Raw genomic sequence first — 24,265 nt, 5'->3', positions numbered from 1 at the left:
TGACTGCCCCGCCACGTGGCCCCGCAGCCTGTAGCACCTGCTAGGCAGGGTAGTGGTGGCCGCCCGTGCGAGTCCTGCCCAGGCCCAGACCCTGCGGGGCTTTGCGAGGTGCCAGGAGGTGCGGCGCACTGCGGGCGCTCTGGGCGCTGGGGCTGCACAATTTGGGGAGAATCTCTAAGTGAGATTTTTCTGACAGATATTGCGATTTGATTTGCGATGAAAAAATGTAAGTCAAGCTTCAGTTCAATATTCACTGTGTAATAGATTTAAAATACGTGATGGAGCATTACCACATGATACCATCAAGCTATGAACTGCTCTATACATTCTTATGCAAGGATGAGAGCCTAAAATATATGAATTGCTTCTAATATGTATTTATTAAAATGTTTTAATTTAAATCGGACGATTAAACATAGAACATTTGTTAAGTTAAATAAAAAAGTAATAATAAAACACTAAATAATTCCAATAAGAAAGTAATAGGACTTTTCAAATCGCAAAAAAATCGCAACCTTTGCGATTTTCAAATCGCAGCCTTTGCGATTTGCTAATTGCATTGTTTCAAATTGCGATTTCAATTTGAAATCGATTAATTGTTCAGCCCTCCTCTGTGTGTGGACAACAAACAAAAACATCTCCCGTGTCACCCTTCACAGACTGTAGGAGCAAGTGCTTTTGGTGAGCACCTGTGAAGGCCGGCACGGCACACGAGGTGGGTGTGATAGTGTAGTGATGTACACTCGTGTGTGTGTGATAGTATAGTGATGACTGCGGTGTGTAAACATCGCCACTGGGAAAACAAAGGCAGATCGGGCGTGGTGCTGACCACCCACCCCTCGTGTGCCGTGCTGGCCTTCATCGGAGCTCAACAACAGCACTTGCCCCTACAGTCTGTTAAGGCTATACGAGTGATCTGTCTATATAAACGTATCGGTATTTATTGATACGTGTTCTTTAGTAATAAACTTGTTGCATGTGTAGTGATTTACACGGGCAACTCAACTGTCTAATAGAACCTAAAGTTCCCTTTGATTCTGAGAGCTTCAGGTTGTAACAATGAACCCTAAGAATCCTCAAGGTGTTGGATCTCGCTGCCTCAAGCACTAATAACACTATGTAACACAATTTTTGTCCCTGGCTAGTGTTATCGTTTTTATTGCTTATGCCTAAAAATATAGAAAATGGCTATTATTCCCCACAAACTTTGCTTTTGTGACAAGGACAGTGATATTTTGAAATGTACCTATTTTTAATGTGATAACGGACGAATGTGTCTTTTCGTTCAAATAAAGTCAGCAAAAAAACAACATATGAATCGAAATGAACATATATTTATACTAAAGTATCACAAAAAATACTACAAAATATTTAGAAGTGAGTAGTTTATCGAGATTTACGATTGAACTGTAAATCACTTTCACGAATCAGCCCCCAAATGTAATCTCCCATCATGTTCTCGTTATCCTGTCCTTGGTAGTGGCGTTCAAAATCCAGTATATCCTGGTGGAAGCGCTTGCCCTACTCCTCCGAGTACACTCCCATGTTCTCCTTGAATTTATCAAAATGAGCAACAAGGATTTGGACTTTGAGGGACATCCTACAGCCAGTCTTAATCAGCTACATATAGTTTTCGGTCTTGTGATTGCCCAGGAAGCCCCAAACCACTACGACAAAGCTGTTCAAAGCCGCTTTTTCCTTACAGTGAGCTTCTTGGGGAATTCATTGCACTACAGGATCTTCTTTATCTGTGGTCCGACAAAGACACTGGCTTTGACCTTTGCCTCAGACAGATTAGGGAAGAAGTCTTGAAGGTACTTGAAAGCTACCGAAACCTTATCTACAGCTCTGAAATATTATTTCATGATGCCCAATTTGATGTGCAGTGGTGGCATCAGCACCTTCCGGGGGTCCACCAGTGGCTCCCACTTGACGTTGTTCCTCCCAACAGAGAACTTGGTCCGCTGTGGCCAGTCCTACCTGTGGTAGTGTGCCTCGGTGTCCCTCCTGTCCCAAAGGCAAAGATAGCAGGGAATCTTGGTAAACCCACCTTGGAGACCCATTAGGAATGCCACCATTTTGAAGTCTCCGATGACCTTCCAGCCATACTCATCATACTTCAAGGCATCCAGCAAGGTCTTGATGCTGTTGTAACGCTTTTTGAGGTGCACCGAGTGAGCCAGCGGAAGAGACGGGTACTTGTTACCATTATGGAGCAGCACGGCGTTGAGGCTCCAGGATGAGATGTTAATGAAGAGGCGCCACTCATTCTAGTTACAGGCGATTCAGATTGCCTCAAACAGACTGGTCACATTGTGGCAGAAGCAGAGCCCATCTTTACGGATGAAGAAACTGCAAAAAGGCTGGTGACGCTTCCTCTGATCTGCGACTTGCACACTTGCATCCAACAAGTTTAACGGCTTGAGCCTAGATGTCAAAAGCTTGGCATTGGACTTGGTCAGACCAAGATCTCTGATCAAGTCGTTGAGGTATTTTTGGTTGGGGTAGTATGGGTTTCTCTCCTCAGCTCCACCTCTGAAATTGTCACCTGGATCTACAAAATCTTACTCACTCTCTGACTTGCTGCTCTCTTCTAAAGACGGCTGCTCTCTCTCTCTGGAGGAGTGGGTGTGGGGAGCTCATTGCAGTGTGACACCGGGGCGATGGATAAATGAAGGTCCAGATACGTAATATCAGATGCATTATTGGCAGTCTGACGTTTGGAAGGGTTCACCATGTAGAAGTAGCAATTGCTTGAGTGGTCAGTGGATTCCCGCCAAATTCTTGGGATAGCGAACTTCATGGCTCTTTTTTCCCCTCTGTACCATCCTACAAAAATACATTTATTTCACCCATGACTAATGTGTAATAGATTTTCGCAACATTTTTCATATATGATATATTTTTTCAATAACATTGAAAATTGTAAAACATTTTAAACCTTAAAAAAACTTTTACAATGACATTTTTTAAAACAAATTTCATAACATAAAATTCCAAGCAACAATCGTCCATCTTACCTTCCAGAGTTTTTTTGCATTGCTCGCAGGTGAAATGAGGTCCCAGGGTTTGTCTTGACCCCCGACAGGCATGCTGGAATATGCCTTGTAGGCCTCAAAAATCTTGACAGATGCTTCCACAGAGTACGTTTTCGCTCTTGTCTTGATAAATTGGCCGCAGACATAGCAAAATGCGTCTGCCGGATGCTTGCAGCCTCTTGATGCCATCTCATAAAAATGAAGATATGCATCCACTTAGGCAGCAGGAACTAAACTGAACTGGTGGGCTTAAGGCCCTTATATTTATACTTCTTTTTATTACTGGAAAGTTCTAAATTTTCTAGAAGGTACTACTCAGCACTGAATCTATTTGGAATTCTCATTGAAAATATGTAAATTTCAAAATATCACTGTCCTGGTCACAAAAGCAAAGTTTGTGGGGAATAATAGCCATTTTGTGTACTTTTGAGGCATAAGCAATTAGAAAATAACACTTACTACCCAGGGACATTTTTTTTATTACACAGTGTAATGAATCCTAAGAATATCAGCCATAGCTGTGTGTGTCAAAGACTTAGTGCCGTTGATGCTGAGAGCTTCAGACATTAACACGGAACCCTACACATCCTAACTGTGTCTGAGTCTGTATCACGCTGCCTCAAGCACTAATAATGAATCCTAAGAATATCAGCCATAGTGTATCTGTGTAAAATACTCACACGCAGTATAGCAATAGCATCCTCACTCAATTATACACACATGTAGGGTTAATATAGCTCAAGCAATACTCCTGTACACTAGTGTGTTTGTGCTGTATGTGAACATAGAGGTATTGCAATACATGGGCAATAGCAATGTATCCGTTTGCACAGTGATACATGTGATTAGCCACAGCGATAGCCCAGTCTGGCTCTGTGAGCCTTGGGTATTAACATAGAACCCCAATAATCTTTAAGATGCCTTAGTAGGGATATGGCAGCCTCAAGCATTATGAATGAATAATAAGAATCCTTAGGCTGCCTTAGTCTGGTTATAAGCCTACAGCATTAACAATGAACCCTACGCATCACTACGGTGATGTAGTCTGGCTCGAGTCTGATGATGCCATCCATTACAGAAAATACTTTTACTCGTAGATTCATCTGCTACGATGGTTACTCTGGCCAACAGCATCTTCACTGGATAATACACACGTGTAATATCAATGGAGCTTATGTAATAGTGAAATACACTCGTGTGTGTGCTATATATTATTGTCTAATGAATACATTACAATCGTAAAGTTGATGTTTGCACGTGCAGTGTAGTGATAGACAAGGTTGACCATGGTTATGCCTTAGTCTCGCTCTGTGAGCCTCAGCCATGAACTGGGGAACCTAAGAATCCTAAAAATGCCTTAGTTTGACTATCTGAGCATCAGGCTGTTGACATGAAGCCTAAAAATCTTCAACGTGTCTTAGTCTGGATGTATGATCCTTGGGCATTACCAATCGACCCTAAGTTTATATAATCCATAATAGAGGTTTTTGGGGGTTAGATCGCTTAAATATATCAATGTGTCGTTAAAACCCACCATCAACCGACACAGACAACTAGTAAGGGTTGTCACGTAAACAGAACATGCCAATTTGTCACTAGTACAGCACGCCGGTGTGTTGGAGAGCCAAGCCACAACATTATTGAAATTTATATTGATGTAGTTATGAAAGCCATTTCACCATATGAATTCTGCAGGCCGATTTTGTGTCTGCAGAGCTGATGCTTACAGGACGTACCCGGTACTCGTTTAAGCCAAGGGTTCATCTGGGAGAGGCTCAGAATTGGTTCTGAATCCACTCATCATTGATGATAGCCATGGCCGTGAGTCACGTGGAGGTGACCATGTTTGTAGCTCAGTGCACAGAGCATCCCATCATCATTTCACATCCGTATTCACTCTCGCTCATGTACACATACGCACACAAACAGACAAACAAGCTGGAGGGGCAAGTATTGTTAGCGAGTGACACTTCAAGGCCGGTATGGCACACGAGGGGGTGGGTGGCCAGCACTACGTCAGGCCGCCTTTGTCTCCCTAGTGGCGGTTTTAACACACTACACCAGGTAGTCATATGAGGCTGAGTCGACCTAGGGGAGGACCATGACCGGTTCATAAAATCGTCACTGGTGTGGGCTATGGACAGGAATGGAATTTGTGTCGCGAGGTTCATATTGTAGCATGCTAACCACTATGCCACCGCTCAGCAACATACACCCAAGACACAATTACATGCACAATAACACACACAGGTGGTAAGAGTCCGTGGAACTCACACATGAATGCCAGCAGGTTGACCACAGCTCCCTGCAGGGCGCTGATCGTAGCGATGTCTTCTTCACCGGGAAATGAGGGTGGATCTCCCTTTTGAGCGTCTCTCCTGTGAGACCAGAACCAGCAGTGACACACACAGCCAGTGTCTTACACAGCATCATTACACACAGCATCATAATTCACAGCATCATCTTTCACAGCATCATCATACACGGCATCATCACACATGGCAACATTGCACACAGCTTCACAGCACACATCATCACACAACCCTTGTCTTACACAGCATCATGCCACACATCATCACACAACACAACATAATCACACAGCATGATCATCATACATCATCATCATCACCACACATCATCACACAGCCCAAATTCCACACAAGGCGTCACCCTGTGTGTTTATTTGTGCGAGTTCATGAGTCCATACCGGTTTGTCTCCTTCAGGTGAACCTGCAGGAGTCAGACACAAGGGGCGCTAGTCAGTTCACCTCCAGCCACGTTAACCACACGGTGATTGGTAGACACGACGATCTGGGCTGCGCTCAGCCATTCGCGGATACCAGTGTTGTTGGTTGTAAACAAAGAAAAGCCGTGGACTCGTTTGGACTCGATGGTTCTCATCAGCAAAGTGTGGCCTCTAAAACCGTGACCACATGGTACCCGATGTCACGGGCAGGAGGCGCCCATAGCACTCGACATCGAGTCGCAGTGATTGTTAACCAACATTCAAAATAATGATCCACTGCGAGAGTGAATTACACCCTGAGCGTTGCGTTACCAGAGTCCATAGTTTAGCAGGGTTAACATTTGTTGAGGCAGGCAATCTCGGGATTGGTGTCAACGTTCTAAGACTCATAAGATGTCAGTGCTGAAATATAACTCCCTCTGGCTTTCCTGATGTGAAAAAGCCCTTCCGTTATCAGCATTACTATTGGTTGGTATACATTTTGTTAAATTTATCATTTAAATTTAGTGTCAAGTGGCCTCAATCTGATGTACATTACAGGATGATGAGGTTACAATTTTATGTCAATGCCTGCATAGATTAACAACCAATTAACTCAAGGGATTTGTGTGTTAATCGTTTATTTCTTCTTTTGAAATTCAGCGGTAGTTCCTATTTTTATTAAAACATACAAATTCAAGTTGGTGAACTTAACTCTACGTTTACTTTTAGATCCCATGGGCTATATTTTGCATTGACAATGGAAGTGGCGTGACATTGTGTTTTGTGTTGCAACGCATGTGCCATGTTTACAAGTGCAATGAACACGCGAACAGGGACACTCGCCCTGGATCCCTGAATGCTCTACCTGCAGGAACATGAGCGAGTCCCTCTCCTCCTGCAGAGTGCGCAGGCGCGTGGCTGCTGCCTGGAGCTCGCTGATCTCGTGCTCGTAATGAGCGATGTTCTCCTCAATCCGGGACAGCAGCTCACGCCCCTTCACGTCCACGCGATCCAGAGCTGCCCTCTCGTCCTCATCCAGCGTCACCCTCATGTGGGTGAACTCGTCTGAGATGCGAGCCTTGGTCTGGAGCATGCAATCCTGCAAAGGGCGTGTGATGAATTCTATAAATTCATATTCCATGCTGTTAAGACCAAAGTCACATTGCTTTCCGGTTTCTCGAAACCTATTTTCCCCTTATTCCACGTTATGTCTTTGGACTCAAATCTCATTGAACAGGTCGATAACTTCAGGTATCTAGGTGCTATCTTGCCCTTCACATTGATAGTATCGCCAGTAAGATTTAATAAACGAATCCTCTATAAATAAACACATTTTCTCACCTTGGCTCCATCTTGATATAATCCAAGCCGCCATCTTCCCCATCTTTGACTCCTGTTAAATCATCAACCGCCTAGCCTCTTGTTCCATTATACCACCTGGCCGCCCACTTTGACCTTGATGCCTCCATATCAACACATTATTGCAACCTCTGTATCACCTCCAATTTATCCCCCCTGGATATGTTTAGAAACCATCACTGGGCTGTCTTCATCCTAAGATTCCTTTTAAACAAATCCGCCAAATATGTAAGGACCTCTTAACTCCGCAAATTCCCAGTCGCAACCTCAAAAGTACCTCCCTGTTCTCTCTAAAATTACCTTATATTAAAACAAGGTTTTGCAACGCGTCCTTCCACACTGCTGATACTACTCCACGTTACTGGAGTGTCCTTGCCTCTCAGCCTAGGCTGGGCTCCTTCCCCAGCCTCCAACACGATTCGAGAGCTGCGTGATGAGTGAGATATGAACCAGTGCCTGACTCTACCTTCATCAACCTGCATTGACCCACTCAATTAAGTATGGCCAACTAGCCTCAACGATCAACACGATGTTGCGGAACCTTCGTCCAGAAGTGTATTGGTGAGGATCTGTAAATGTTCTTAGGTTTTTTCGGTAAAGTCACGTAGGTAAAACATTAAAATTAATAAAAGTAAAATAAAATAAAAATCACGACGTTTCGGAGGCAACACAAGTCTCCGTCATCAGGTGGGACCGTCACAGCCAGATTTGCTGCATCAAGTGAGGCAAGGATTCAAGATGTAATCCCTTAAATGCAAGTTGAGGGGGGAGGAGAGGGGAGGGGGAGCTCATCAGAATGTGGTAGCCAATGAATAAAACTTATCAGGAGGGAGGGGAGCGGGGCTAAAAGAAGGCACGAAGTGCTACGTAGAACGTATCGGGAGGGGGAGGGGGGCGGGGCCAAAAGGATGGACGACGTGGTACACGAGAGTCGGCGGCGTGGACGTGGTTGTGTGCAAGCAACTATTGTTGCACACGCCAACGTATTGGACAGAGAGGGGGAGGGGAGGCCAAAAGAGAGTGTGGGGTGCAAGTGTACGTGGACATGTGTGTGTACAAGCACCTGTTGATACACATGAGAGAAAAGGAACGAAAATGCCCATGTTCATACCAGTGCTGGCTGAACAATAAAGAGAGTACTGTTAAACACTGGGGATGTTAACACTCGGTAAAGGAAAGTAAAATAGTGCCTGTCAGATAAGATGGTCCAAAAATGTGTAATTAAGTCTTTTTTGCGTGGTTGATAACATCTTTCCAATGATTACTACGTTTGTACCCATCATCACGGTTGAAATTATGTCTGTATTTGTATATTTGTATGGCTTCGTGTACAAACCTTTGATGGTAGCCAGGAGGTTTGCAGAGAACCTTGGTCTCGGAAAAGACAATTTCATGAGAGCCCACCGAGTTGTAGCAATGATCGGCAACGGCCGAAGAATCAGTTCTGCCGTGTTTCAGATCTGACTTGTGCTCGCGGACACGATCAGAAACATGACGTTTCGTTTCTCCAATTTAGCAATCACCACAAATGCAACTCAATTTGTAGACTCCAGGATACTGTAAGTCAGGAACGACATCCTTCACAGATGGAATCAGATCACGGATTTTATGCACTGTACTGAATCGGACTTGGATCTTATGTTTGTTTAGAATTTTGGAGATCTTTTTGGTCACGCCTGCTATGTATGGTAACGTGATAGTTTTGGTCGGAGTTTCATGTGGCTGTTTCTGTGTGGTGGGAGAAACAGCTTGGCGGATAGTGCGGTCAGAGTATCCGTTCATCCTGAGGGCCCGATGTACATGTCTTAATTCACCGGCCAAGTGGTGTTGGTCAGAAATGCCATGGGCTCTGTGGTATAGCGTTTTGATGAGAGAATTCTTTTGAGATGGGTGGTGGTGGGAATCCGGTTTCAAGTAGGAATCTGTGTGGGTGGCTTTCCTGTAGACAGAATGTCCCAAGGATCCGTCAGGCCTCCTCTCAAACAGAATATCCAAGAATGGTAGTTTACCGTCTTTCTCCACTTCCATGGTGAATCTGATGGATGGGTGTCTAGAATTGATGTGGTCCAAGAAGTGGTTCAATGCTGGGAGGCCATGTGGCTAGATGACGAAAGTGCCATCCACATACCTCTTCCACAGGGAAGGACGCAGGGTGGATGTCTGGATGGCGTCTGATTCAAACTTTTCCATGAACATGTTGGCTATAACTGGTGACAAGGGGGAGCCCATAGGGGTACCCTCATTCTGTTTGTAGAAGGTGCCATTCCAGGTAAAATAGGTGTTGGTGAGGCAATGCCTAACCAGCGCAGGTGCATCAGAATTCAATCCATGTTGGACTAAGTCCTCAATTATTATTAGGGTGTCCGGTACTGGGACTTTGGTAAACAAAGATACTACATCAAAGCTGACGAGGATGTCATCAGGAGATAGTACCATGTCCTTAACCATAGAGACTAATTGGGTTGAGTTGAGTACTGCCTAAGAGGTCTTGCCTGTGAAGGGAAGGAGAGTTTATCGTCGACACGATGGGTCGTAGCGGGGTGCCTTCTTTATGGATTTTGGGAAGACCATAGAGTCTGGGAGGTCTAGCCGCCGATGGTTTTAGAGAGGAACGTTTGCTTGGTTCGATTAGGGAAGTCGAACTCGTGATGATACTGTTGGTTTTTGTCGTTAGGCTTTTAGTAGGATCGTTTTTAATTTTTACTTTTATTAATTTTAATGTTTACCTACGTGACTTTACCGATAAAACCTAAGAATATGAATCCTTGCAGTCACGAAAGCTTCAAATCTAGGATCTGTAAATGATTTACAAAAACAGATAAGCACACGATTCGCCTTCTTCATAGATTTATCTCTGCACATCACCAATAAAAGTATTTTGTACATAATCTATTGGCCCCACGGCCTTTTGTCACTGCATTATTTTATCAGTACAGGCAGAACTCGCTAAACGCTCAATATGCTTCTTGCAGAAGTGAGCACTTATCGAATCGGCGCTAAAAGTGGTCATACCGTTGCATATATGGGGATGCGTTCCTATCAGGGTTATTGCTTTCGGATGACCAATATATGAGGGATTCATTGGGGTATTGGTAAAAGCACCAATTATTCAAAGATAGTAAACCATATTTCATGAATACAGTTTTTTTTTACTATAATAACCTCATTAATAATGACGTACTGTGCATAACACTGTACTCCTGCTACCATGGCAGCAGTGGGAGACGAGGGTGGAGGAACTGCTGCACTCTCAGTTCGGGGTCATTCTCAGAGAAGAGCTCCAGGACCTCCGTTATCTTAGCGGTGACCTCAGTTTACATTTCTCTGGTCAGGTTTCTTTTAGATGGAACCTAGTAAAGGCATATTTTATCAAACGTTTGACCCTGTTACTTATTGATTGTTATTGAAAAAGCCAATCGTATGGGGAATTGTTAGCGTTTGAAACTGAATGGTAAATTTGTGTCTGATGGAATGAGTGGTATTTTTGCTCCAACAATCAGCTTTGCTTTGATTATACGTATTTGTATTTAAGTCTTGTACCATTACATAATCCTCACAATGACATTAGATTTCTAATGACCATGATAACGGCTCCTACTTTAAGTTTTAGTTCATGAGGAGGCATTCCGGTTGGAGTAACCCTTTAATAATTATTCCAAAATGCAAGTTGATCAGCTGTATCATCACAATTGTATCCATGCTTTTTAAAACCACTTCAGCTCTATTAATATAGCTGAGTACTTTATTGTTGAGCTCAAGAGAGTCTCCATTTGTAATAGTATTGCTCTTCCTTTAAGCTCTTTAGGAGTAATCGTAGACAAGTCAATATCATCGTTGCGCAAATGTATCTTGATTTTCTGGATAGCAGTATGAGGGTAATGTCACTGTATCACCTGTTTTCCATCACCAACGTTCAGGAGCCATTCCACAAATTCCTTTTCACTTTCCAGAGCTCGCATATTCTGGTTCAGCTTCATCACCTGTAATTCTCCCCAAAAACGATGCTTCTTTATACAACTTGCAACAGTAAGAGGCCGTGGACCACGTAAAGTAACAGGTAGGACTTGCCTCCAAATCGTTTACATTTTACTGTTTGATCACCCAATAATCTATAAACAGTCTGACACACGTGTGTGCTTCATCCACGACTGTTCGTTTCGATTGGAATAGATTTCTGGTTTCTTGTTTGGCTTTATATTGCAAATCAATGTTGCTGTTATTTTAAAGGGATTTTGGAGACTGAATGAGCAGATCAGCCTCCAGCTAATAGTTTTGCTGGTATTCCTGTTGACGCAACTGGTGTTGCTATATCTCCTCTAGTATGAAGTAGTATTGAGTATACGAACGTTTTCCCCATTCCAGCAGGACCATAGAAAAACCTTTAGTGATATCATCTGAATCACCGTACACCATGTTTAATAACACTGCGTGAAAAAACTTGTTCCTGTGTAGTAAGTGTTGTTTCCTAATTGCTTATGGCTCAAAAGTACAGAAAACGACTATTATTCCCCACAAACTTTGCTTTTCTGACCAGAACAGTGATATTTTGAAATTTACCTATTTTACAGAACATTCCAGATAGATTCAATGCTGAGTTAAATTTAAGTAGCTTCTAGAACATTCTAGAACTTTCCAGGAATATAAATAGTATAAATACAGGGGCCTTAAGCCCACCAGTTCAGTTTAGTTCCACCTGCCTAAGTGGATTCATATCTGCATTTTTCTGAGATGGCAACAAGAGGCTGTAAGCATCCCACAGACACATTTTGCTATGTCTGCGGCCAATTTATCAAGATGAGCGAAAAAGTACTCTGTGGAAGCATCTGCTAAGATGTGTGAGGCCTACGAGGCATATTTCGGCATGAATGTCGAGGATCAAGACAAACCCTGGGCACCTCATTTCACCTACAAGCAATACAAAAAAACTCTGCAAGGTAAGGTGGACAATTGTTGCTCGGAATTTTATGTTAAAAGAAGGTCTGCGACCTCCTTGGCACACCTCCTTCAGCAACTGAGAAGAAAAGTTCCGCCCCTGATCGGTTAACAGCTATTCCGGCGCACCCTTGTCCAGAACGTACCCCTGTACAAATGCCTCAGTGGTGGACGAGGCCTACTGGTCCATCAGAGGCCACGCCATAGGCCAACGTGTGAGGTACTCGACTCCCACCAAGAGGTACCTGTGGCCCCGTTTGGGATGCTGGGAATGGGCCCAAAATGTCGAGTGCCACGAGCTCATTGACATGAGAAATACGGATGGACTGCAGCGGGGCCCGATCCTGGCCAACTGGAACCTTCCTCCGCACACAGTCGTGGCAACCCTTCAAAATCAGTGCCACGTCACCCTCCACACCCGGCCAATAGTAGTCCCGTTTAAAGGTCTACAAGGTCTTATTGTAGCCAAGGTGCATACGTTTCTTGTGAATAGCTTGGGTTAATTTAAATCGTAGGCCAATGGGCACAACCACACAATAACGTTCCAATTGAGCATCCCAACGCATGAGGAGGCCATCATGCACGGCGATCACCAGGGCAGCCGACGGAGCCGAGCTCCGGGCATTAGACCCAACATGGCGTCGTAGCATCAGCAGAGATGAATTCTCCATTTGCAGCTTGAACCATACCTCTCGGGGGAGTTCCAGGCCGAAATCAACAGGCAACACCACACCCGGAGGGGAGCAGCTTCGGCCGATGCAACCAACTGGGCCGTGATGTCGATTGGGGCCTTGCAGTGGCTAGAACCCAGGCCACAAGCACACCCGCCGTCCGTAGGCAACCTGGAAAGGCCATCCGTATTTCCATGCTGTGCCCCCTTCCTGTGGATGACGTCAAAGGGGTACTCTTGGAGCACCTCGAGCCAGCAGGACAGCTGACCTGAGGGCTGGTCAATCCACAGGGAATATTGCAGGGCCGCATGGTCGGTCCGGATGGTAAACCGCCTACCAATCACAATAGGGCCTGTACAGCTGAAGAAATAACACTATGGCCAGCAGCTCCCTCCGGGTCACACAGTACCACTGTTCAGTGGGAGACAAAATGGGGCTGCCATAGGCCACTACCCTCTCAACCCCGTTGACCACCAGAGCCAGGACAGCCCCAATGCCCGTGTCACTGGCATCAGTGTTGAGGAGGAACGGTTTCGAGAAGTCCGGATACCCCAAGGGCGGCGCATCCGCCAAGGCCGTGCGAAGTGCCACAAAAGTGGCTTCCTCCTCCACCCCCCAGCGAAACTTTTGCCCTTTGGCGGAGAGTGCGTGCAGTGGTTTCGCAATTGTCGCAAAATCGCGGACGAACTGACGATAGTACGATGTGAAGCCGACGAAGCTACGCACCTCAGCGACAGATGTAGTAGTCGGCCACGTCCGGACACAAGCTGTCTTTTCCGGATCCGTGGGAACACCTGATGCACTCACAATGTGTCCCAAATACTTCACTGATGGTTGCAATAAATGACATTTCTGTGGTTTGAACTTCAAGCCTGTGGCCCGCACTTTGACGGACACTGCCTCAAGGCGTTGCAAGTGCTCATCAAACGTACGTCTGAAAACAATAGGGTCGTCCAAGTAGATCAAACAACACTCACACTGCAGCCCCACCAAGACCATCTCCATGAGACGCTGGAAGGTGGCCAGGGCCGAATGGAGACTCATAGGAAGCCGATTGAATTGGAACAGCCCCTGGGGTGTGTGGAACGCTGTCTTGGGTCTAGAGACCTCGTCCAGTGGCAATTGCCAGAAGCCTGAGAGCAAGTCTAGGGTCGAGAAGAACCGCCCCGAATTTAGGACCTGTAAAACAAGGTCCTGGCCCTCCGACACGGCCGTCAATTAACCTACCAACCCATTCGTTCTTGAAAAGTAATTGGAGGGAGACAAGAGGATACCTGCCTCCGGGTAATACAATGGTCTGCGTAGCCTGAGGGGTAGTAGGACTTGTGACCCCAGTGGAACAGTCACAGACATCTTAGTCAAGGCCCGCACACTAGCAGCAAGCGGGGACAGCACAGTGGGAGATCGCAGAAAGTGCAATCACCCCCCCCCCCCCGATGGCATTTCTATACAACCTTGGTCCACAAGGATCCGAACGAGTATTTTGGCTAAAGAGTAAGTCCCCAAGAGGCATGGCACTGCCAAGGTCCTGAAGACCAGAATGGGCCCCACCATTTCAATTTCCCCGATTTTGATTGAAGCCACAATGTGGCCCAAAATGCCCAGGCTGCCACCATTTGCAGCCACGCAAGCTCCCTAAACTGGCCGCAGCGGCCCAACGCTCTGTGGCAGCAACAGAAAAATACATTCCGAAATAATAGTCGCGGAAGCACCCGTGTCCACCAAGATTGGCACATTAACCCCTTGTACGTACCCTGCCACTGCCGAGGACCCGGCAGCAGCTGCCACAATGCGATGCGTGAGCACATCCCACTGGCAGGTCTGCCTGGGCCACCGGGCCAATGGCCACGGACGTGCAAGGACCGAGCCTGACACCCCAGAGATGACTTTGTGAGGATGGACCCTAACCACGCAAGATGCATGAGGTGAGGGGAGCGGCCATGTGATTGATGCGTCACGACTCGCCTGGGGCCCAGAAGCTGTTCATGACGAGGAGCCGGTGGAAGGAAGAGAGGCTTGGCGAATTCCCCTGGAGTGTTGCGGCAGCCCTGCTATATGTGGCCCCGCTGACCACAGCAGATGCAGAAAACCGGCTTAAAGCCCTTCGGGTGAGGAGGTCCCGCCCGCCACCGCTGCTCCGGCCGGCGACCTCTGGCACCCCTCCCATAGCAGTCGGGCACCGTCAGGGCCGCGAGGGTGTCCTTCCCCTGAGAGGCGGTCATCTCCACAGGAGCTGGGGCTCCCGCGCATGCCGCCACCCCGGGCGGCTGTCACAGAGCGAGATATGCTTGAATGTTCTTTTAAGGATGTTATCTGGCCCTTCTCAGCTATAGTTAATGCGATACCGGGCTCCCGCACAAGGGAGAGCAGTCGTTCGAGGGCCAGCGAGTCCAACGCCTTTCCCCAAGGTCGGGATATACGGCCTGAGCCAGCGCCAGGAGGGAGCAGCAGTATGCGAGTGGTGACTCACCCTCCTCCCGCTGCCGCATGGAAAACTTCAAGCGTGCGCTGGACGGCGGCTCAAACACGGTGGCCATCTGGTGGTACACCGCCGGGAGCGATGCTCTGTCAGCCGGCAGAATAGCTTTCAAAAGCCTGTAGCGCCCTCCCATCCAGGCACGTAGGAAGGGCTGGCAGCGCCTGTTCTATCGGCCAACTTACTGATTCGTACGCCGCATCGAAGCAGTCTTGAAAGAACAGCCAGTCGCCCCCCGTCACAATGAACGGCGCGACAGGAGGCAGCCAGCGCAACTGCCGGTCACCCGACAATAAACATGGCGAGGACGCACCTATGCCCCCCCCCCCCAACGGCGCCACTAGGGCTGCGACAGCGACGCTGGGTTGCCGAGCCGCATCAGCCCTGGCATTCAGCCGGCAAGCCGCGGTGGGGCGTGGAGCCGCGGTGGCAACCGCGGGGGAACCCGGAGTCACGGCAGGTAATGGAACCACGCCGGCACCGGTGGCGGTGTACGGAGCGTCGGCAACCATGGCGGCGGCTATGACAGCGGTCATGGCGGCGGTTGGCGGCGTCGCATTCAAAATGGCGCCCGGTTACGACGTCGCATACAAAATGGCACCCGATGGTGGCATCGCATCAAAACTGGCGCCCAACTCCCGCGCCGTATCTGTTGGGGAGTTGGCGGGAATTCACCGCTCCCGCTCCAAAAATGTGTCGGGAACGCGCACACGCTCTCCCACCTCGGCCACTGTGGCGACGAGCTGCGCCATCGTCCGCAGGAGCAGCTCCAGCTGCCCCGATGGGGGCCCACCACATGTCTGGTGGTGGCACGCCAGCTCCCCAAGCCGCCATCTCCTCCTGCTCTGGCCAGCCCGGCTCCACGTGGCGCATCTCCGGGGCCCTGGGATCACCGCAGGACCCTCCTCCGCATTGTCTTCATCTTCGGAATGCACCGCAGGTGGGATTCTAGTCTCGCACCAGACTTGGACATGGCGGCGAGCACTGAAGTCACTTCCAACACCAGTTGTTGTGGTGCAAAGATGACTCGGAGGAAGATCTTCTTAGGGGCTTACGCCAGGGGTTTATTAGGGGCTTACGCCAAGGTTTATTAGGAGCTTATGCCAAATATGGGCTAGGGCATAATATACTTCTTGATGACAGCACTTCCCATGACATCATCGCACTGGAAGGTCCGCATGACATCACATCCTGTGATGTCATGCGGCCAATATTGATTTATATTTGTATTATTTTATTATTTCCCTTCTACGTGACTTCACCGAAAGAACCAAGAAAATGAATTCCTGCAGTCACGAAAGATTTAAATCAAAATTTGTCCATATCCTGTTTATTGCCAGTGTTGCGTATAATGGATGTGTAGTGACATAAGAAGGGAGGGGCTGCTGGGGGCTCTGGGTTCCTGGGTGGGTCCAGATGCTTAAGCCTCTGGGCGCCAGGCGCTGGGTTCCCAGGGGGTCCAGACGCTTAAGCCTCTGAGCGCCAGGCGTTGGGTTCCCAGGCGCGTAAGCCTTTTTGGCGCTGCCAACGTGGGGGGGGGGGCTGTGTGTGCTCTGTGGAATGTCTGGTGGTGCACACGGCCCCACCCCTCGTTGGACTAGGCATAAAAAGGGGAGCTCCCTAGACGATCGGGGCGAGTTGTAACTCAAGACCCAAGACCCACGACCAGCCATCTGAAGACCCTGGGATGTTGTGAGAGCGAGTGGTGGGACTCTGGAACTCCCGACTCTACGACCTGGTGAGGGCGAGTTCCAGAGCGTAGCCAGAGTAGAGTATCTAGGCTGTGTACCTAGGCTGTGTACCTAGGCTGTAACAGAGTATCAGGACTATTGGAGAGTTGGACTGTTGGAGTGTTGTATTGTAATAAAGAAGTTACCTCTACAAGTGTCTCTGGAACCCGTTACAGATGCACCATATGATAAATTTGACCGTGCATTCTCAAACAGTAAGGTTGTTTTATATATAGACCTTTTTCCCAAAAAATTAAGATTAAGAATAATTCTGCCAATTTTTTTTAAAATAACAAATAAATAAATCAAACACTCGACCCGCTACCCCTCACAAGCCACACCAAGCATCTGCAGGTCGTAAAAGGCCATTAAATAATAAACTCCGGGGCAAAGGAAGGCTAACGACTATCTGCAAAATCTCCAGATTGTCAAAGGGCCACCACATGACCTCCCCACACAAACAGAGCCAGAAAAAACACACACACATAGCAGAGACAAACGGACGTTACAATTCGCATTTTCTTTAACGGTAAAAGTTTGAAACTCAGCAAAAGAACAAATCAACGTGATAGACTGCAGTCTATATCAGTGGTTTCATCATTGTTACTTATTTTATTTCACCCTCATTCAACTCATACATTATTTTGTATGGTATCTTTCTATCCATGTAACTTCACCGAATTAACCAAAATACATGAGCCCCTGCCATCGCGAAAACGTAAGTCCAAACTAAGCTATCCCTCCAAACATCAAAATATAACTCAAAATAAAACACCGATCCCTGGAGACACAAACTTATAACAAAGCTTGGCAAACCCTCGAAATAATGATGTAACGAGGGGCATTACGAATATTGATTAAACATTAACCAAATAATAACCCCGATATATTAGACCAGGGGTAATTCATAAGAGATACAAGAAATAGGTCCAACACACACAAGACCAGATAAATGTATTCCATGGAATCAAAGCCTCCCCGGCCACATTTGTCTTCCAACAATTTGACACAAACACATGGCAGCCATAAATACGTACGAAGGGTGTCTGGCCTCGAGATAACAAACACTACGAAGAAAGGGGGGGAAATGCAAACAAGCATAAACTTTGACGCTAAAACAGCCCGTCTGGGGTCATCAAGGGAAGAGGGGAGGGGGGGAGTCAGGGCGGCCACGGAGAGAGGACGGTGAAGGAGGGTATTTGTTTTTGTTTTCTCTCGCGGGGGACGCGCAAAGAGGGGAGGGAATTGCACATTTTTAAGCACGAACATGATTCACAAATAGTTCAGTCTTGCCAGGCAGTCTTGCGAGGCAGTCTGGCGATGGAGGCTTGTGAGGGAGTCTTGCGAGGGGCAGGCTCCGGGGCATGGCCTTGAGATCAGCCATGGGTGTCGTGTCTCGCAGAGAGAAGGGACGATGTCTTGATTAAAAGCTGAGTTCGGCATGAGCCGACAGAGTATCGCTGAAAGTTTTATTCTACATTCATCCTGATGTGTTGAGTCGCTCGCAAAGTCAAGGATTGCGATAAGTTGGATTGCACTAAGCTTTCACAGTCGTCTAAGAGGTGTGCGAATACAATTACAAGTTTTGAGAGTGAATGCCAGCAGCTGCAGCTGGAGTTGAACGGACGAGCAACGACGAGCAATCAACTGGGAGAAAGGCCAAAAAGCGCCAAGCATCGACCAAGCGAGCATCGCACAGGACCAGCAACAGAGGACACGCTGCAAAAGCAATCGTGCATCGCCAAAGAGCATGGAGCAGTAGAAAGAGCTTGAGTCAGCGCAGTCCTGAAGTAAGGGTGGGTGTCCGTGTGAAGCTGGCAGCTGCACGATCAAGGAGAGAGCACGGAGCAGTGGAAAGAGCCCGACCAGCCGCCCATGAGCAAGAGTGTCAGCGCCAGCGAGAGCGCCGTGTGTTCGACCACACACACTGACCAGCTCTAGCTGGGAACCAAGACATCCAGCAGCGGACAAGCAACATCGCTGCTGCTGCCTCAAAGAGAATGAGCAAGAGTGAGGAACGGCGGCCCAGCGGACGAGCTGTTACACGCTATGCCGATGCAGCTCATCCAGCAGCGGAGAGAGCCGGCAGCTAACAGCAAACCAGCCCGGGCGAGAGAGCGAGAGAGAGCAACCAACTGTTTCTATGCCCCTCCCCCACCCTCACAAGCTCACGATGCAGCGTCCGGCGTCTGCTTAATACAAATAATTTATCAAGGGACAATCCACACACACACATGAACCAAACCTGAGCCAATAATAAAAGACTCATTATAAGTGTGCATGAACCATTAGCTGATCGTGAAGACATTGGTGTTCATCGAGTGATATGAATACGGTCGTTTATAAGTAAATTAGCCGTTATTTTTCTTTTTAATTGTATCAAAATTACCAATAGATTAATCGATGTAAACTAAACGTTCGAAACATTTTTTTACGAATCTACACGCTCACCGGGAGAATATTGTGTTAAACCATTCTTTTGAACACCGAATCTTGCCCACGAATTAATTGAAGCGTTCGCTCAAAATAAGCATCTGGCGTAAACAGACCTACACTGCCGCACACCATTGCCCCAAGACATTTAGTTAATTATATGATCTTCCCGATGAATCTATTGATGTATACTTTTGCCTTCGGGATATACTGATAATCTTTTTATTGCCTTTCGTATGAATATCGTCGCATGCAAGTTCAGGACTTTTCCCTATTGCCGTATATGCTCGCGTTACTCGGTGGAATTAGTCAATTGTTCGGTTGCCCAGTTTAACAACGTAATCATTGATGGTTAAAGGTACGGATCAGTGAGGGGAACTTCGCCGGTGGTACTGTGGATAATTCCAAGCATGAGAGTTCGAATATTAGACTGTTATGTTTTTGTTTAGAATTAAAATTGCTTAAAGAGTCTGAGTGGTTTCTTCCTGAGTTCATGCATAATAATCTTATTTATAAAAACTGTATCTTGCGTTGAGATTTGAATTCGAAGACCTGACATAAACACTCTAAGACATAATCAGTGAATGTTAAAACGAGAATAATTGTATTATCCCGATTGATAATAGAACCCTATACAACGAAGCCGAGCTTAATTTTGCATAATTACATAACACTTGGATAACTTCATACAACTTATGGTATCATCCCGATTGATAATACGACCCGAGACAACGAAGCTAAGCCTAATTATCATAACAGCCCACATTAGCATAATCACACACATTCGCATACAGTGATAAGATTATCTCCATAATTAGAATATTGTATGCACATAATAAAACAAATTATCATAATTCCAAATACTTACGCATTTTTCAAATCTTCATATAATTTTTATTATTTTCTATTAATTTTTCATTTCAGCTCCCATCGATGCAAAAGCTCCAGCAGAATTTCAGTCTCTGATATGATCTCAGTAATTTCGTGCTTCTGGTGTTACTTCTGTCAATAGCCTTTTTTAATAGTGCATGTGCTTCTGTTAAAGGTGCCAGACAAAAACGTTCCCATCACGACAGCACTTTGTCTATTTCATTGATGCATTTAGTTCAACGGACCAATATTTTGCTTTACAAAATTTTCAATCAATTGTTGTATTAACAATATTACGTTCATCCACTTCTACGCATATTTCTTGGTTGTTGGCATTCGGGCACTTGACTATTTAATATTCTCCTTTTGGCTTCCTTTCTCTCTCTATCTGAGTTTAATCGTCGGCTTTTTCTTCTGCCGTTTCGTTTGCTCTTTTTTTGTGCATGTAGATTTCGATCCGTGTTTAATCATAGGTTTCTTTCTTCTGATGTTTCATCTTCACTCCGCTGTCTGTAATAGTGTCGACTACTTCGATCCATAACTATCACGTTATGAGGGCCCGACCATCTCATCTATATATATTTAAAAGAGCATCGTTGCCGGAGCCGTCTAGCTATGTATATTAAAGATAATAATTACGTTTAACTATTCAAAAATATACATCATAGATTATGGCTTCCTGGTATTTTGATGAGGTATGTAACAGTTGTAAAATTAAACCTTTTATAAAAAATAAAATCTGAAATTATTCAAACCGTTGAAATTTTACACTGAAGAAGGCGACACGAATATTGTTTAAATGTCACTATTCACAAAATACATCGTGGATATTTCCTCCATAGTCTTCAGAGCTCAAACACCGTCTTATGAGCCAAAGCAGACGATCTAGGAACCGGTCTTTGGAAGCCAGCTGAGTTATTGAGTCATCCTTAGCCGTTAATATATAGATACATATGTTCTGATTTTATATTTTTGGAAAAATGTTCTCCAGGCCCATGAATGCTATAATAAATGAGTGTTCTACGGCGTCGTGCTAAGTTAGGTCTGCCTGTATTCATTCAGTACATGAAAACTCTTGAGCGGTTTTGACATGCAGAGTCAGGCTTGCTTGAATCAATGCAGGTGAGCTGCTATGATATGGATCCAAGTTGAACGCCAATTTATGATACATAAACCAGTCTATTGTTGCCTCTACTGAATCAATGCTGACAAAATGATGCCCTCCCAGAAGACTGCGGAATCATACTTTTGTAAATATGCATTCCCACTTAGTGGGGCTGAAGGAATATGTACATTTGTTCTCATAATTTATACAGATGCAGGTGCATGATGGAGACCTATTATCTGCTTTTTTGTGACCAATATTCTCCACAACATGGATATTTTATGTAAATTATTAATATCACCAGCTGACTGTATGCCCTGTTTTACAGGAGGATTTGTGTTACAATGAATACTTACGCATACGCCAACATAAACAGGCTCATAGCAATATCGTTGAAGGCATTAAAGGTAGACGCAATTTTGTAATTATCCTTACCATTAAAATGTACGACTCCAAAAGAGTTAATCACTAATACATCACGACGTGTGCACATTATATTTAAAATGTTTTAAATAGTCATTGACTCTACGTTGCGTCTGCTTTTGAGTTGGGCTCGTGTCATGAGAGCAAACGTGTTTTTCCAGCATCCCCTTTACTCTCTTGAAGTCGCGTTTCTTGTGTTTATTCTAGCATTTAACGCATATTTCCTGTCATATTTAATCGTCAACTTCACTCGTTTAATTTGTAGTTTCTAATTCAATATAGTCGTTGCTCCATACTTTGCTATTTTATCTCAGCCATTGCAAGTCATTCGAGTTATCCTGCGAAGTGCTTTGCAGTCTCACGAGGTAAGAACTTTTTTTTTCTATAAAAGTTGCATTTGTTTACAGTTCAAGCACGCATTTCCATAATAATTCAATATCCTGCACAGTTATTACACACTGACCCAAGACTAACAGTTCACTTGAGTCTACGGAGTGGGCCTCACAGTGATGTCAACTCCACAGACACTCACAGGGAGACTCCAAGCAGGGTAAAGGTCACGGATTCACAGAGCTACCTGCACGTCCTTGCGAGCGGCCTCCATCCGTCCCACGGACGCCTCCGCCTTCTTCCTCTTCTCCTCCACCGCTCGCATCTCCTCTCCGACTCCACTCTGTAAGAGACGAAGTCACCAGATGAGACTCCACTCCCTTGGCGTCCCCTCTCAGCCCCACTCCACACGGAGCCCTCTACAGTGATGGCTCTATAATTGCCATCAGAGGAGTGGTGAGGAAGTCAGCCTGGACTGACTCAAAAAGGCTAAACGACAAGGGACCGTGGAGAGAGAATCAACCCACGATAATGTTCGTTGTATGAGATGTTTTTTTATTATTCCCGGGTGACAATTTTTATCAGTTCATGTAGAGGTATCAGAATAAGTATATGTATTTATATTGGAGGAATCAGATGAGCTATAAAGATATTTTTCACAGATGTCCAGTACGGGTGGGTAAGAACGTTACAACAACAAACTATACAAATACCAGATAGTAGTGCAGAGTACAAGAAAGGTAAACAAATCACCCAATAACATACACATACAACTAAGTCATCCCCATCCTACCAGGCAAATCCCACCCAGGTTTTAATTTATTTTTTTAGAAGCGAGCTGGCCACAAATAATAACTCAACATTGCGGCTTATCATGTGAAAATGTATAGCAGACAAATAATCTCAATGCATGTTTTTTTTTCTGCACCTCAGTGGTTCTCACTGTCGGCATGCGGGCCTCACCTTCCGTGTCTGATGCTCGTCCTCCAGCGTGTCAACATCATGCCCTTTATGTTCTCCAGCGATGGCACAGACTGTGCACACGAGGCTCACGTCCTGCTTGCAGTAGAACTTGAGCTCTTCGTTGTGCCTCTTGCACTTGCGTGCTTCAGGGTTCACATCTGGTGAAACCAGGACGTGATCGTTAAACTTCTTCTTCTCCAGGTGAGGCGCGAGGTGCTCCGTGCAGAAGGATGTGTCACACTTGAGGCAGGTTTTCACTGCAAGTGTTTCTCCTTCTGGGCAGTTATCACAGAAAACAACACTATCAGCAGCAGCAACAGCCATGGTCTCAGTCACGAGCAGCTGCTCTATGAGGTTGGCGATCGTCACGTTCCTGGTCAGCTGGGGTCGTCGAGGGAAGGTCTTGCGGCACTGCGGGCAGCAGTAGGAGTCTGTCTCCTTCCAGGCGTCCTCCAGGCAATGGAGGCAGAACGAGTGGCCGCAGCTCAGCGTGGAGGGGCATTCAAACGTGTCCAGGCAGATGGAGCAGGTCAACTCACGGTCCACGTTCTCAGCGGGAGCTGCGCTCGCCATGACCCAAGGATGCACCCAAAGTAATTTCTCACTGTGCCTCAGAGAATATATTTCAACAAAAATAATTTATGTTTATAATATCGTGAGATGTTGATTACCATTGACGAGGTGTGTTCTGTTCAGGAGACACTGTGTGAGCAGCTCATACAGTGGAGATGAACAAGGAAATGAACTTGACTTGACCCGCAGTTAAGTTATAAATACCTCGAGACACGCCCTGGAATGTTCCACACGGCGGCTGGGCTCACCTGTGTAGACGTGGCGTTACAGCACGCACTGTGTTAGCTAAAATGTTTTTTGTGTTTAGTTGTCGTTCCCCTGCACTTCCAATTAGCAAGGTTGGCTATGTACGGTGTGGAAGAAATTCAACATACATACATAGCTTTGACGGGTCTCAATTGATATATTTGTACAAACAAAACTCAGCAGCAGCAACCCGGGACACAGCGATAATGGTTTGTCCCACAGGCTGATTGACCAGCTAGGGTCAGGCTGTGTGCATTGCACACAGTGGAACCGCACCTTGTACAAACATTCTGATGGTAATGGTTAACTAGTTTTTTCCCATATGTGTCTTTATTAATTTTGTCTTGCAAGGCCTGTTTGTTTAAGCTTCACAGTCTGTAATCGTCTT

The 24,265-nt window shown here is 46.0% G+C and overlaps 1 protein-coding gene across 3 annotated transcripts in view; it reads right to left on the bottom strand.

The window, feature by feature from the left end:
- Positions 1 to 23,775, bottom strand: part of LOC133359555 (E3 ubiquitin/ISG15 ligase TRIM25-like) — a 53,703-nt gene extending 29,928 nt beyond the window's left edge. For 2 of the 3 annotated variants that reach the window (XM_061577998.1, XM_061577999.1), the window contains exons 1-5: positions 23,059 to 23,775; positions 22,343 to 22,438; positions 6,632 to 6,865; positions 5,746 to 5,768; positions 5,313 to 5,416 (exon numbers count right to left, since the gene is read on the bottom strand). In XM_061577998.1, the coding sequence (XP_061433982.1) occupies positions 5,313 to 5,416; positions 5,746 to 5,768; positions 6,632 to 6,865; positions 22,343 to 22,438; positions 23,059 to 23,631 (1,030 nt within the window). In that variant the 5' untranslated portion in view covers positions 23,632 to 23,775. Of the gene's footprint in view, positions 1 to 3,020; positions 3,228 to 5,312; positions 5,417 to 5,745; positions 5,769 to 6,631; positions 6,866 to 22,342; positions 22,439 to 23,058 lie in introns of all 3 variants that reach the window. The other variant, XR_009757168.1, reaches the window with a different exon arrangement.
- Positions 23,776 to 24,265: the final 490 nt, after the last annotated feature.

This window comes from Lethenteron reissneri, chromosome 65, assembly GCF_015708825.2.
Source record: "Lethenteron reissneri isolate LAM-NWPU_2019-01 chromosome 65, ASM1570882v1, whole genome shotgun sequence".
NCBI lineage: Eukaryota > Metazoa > Chordata > Hyperoartia > Petromyzontiformes > Petromyzontidae > Lethenteron > Lethenteron reissneri.
This window is presented reverse-complemented; position numbering and strand designations above follow the sequence as displayed.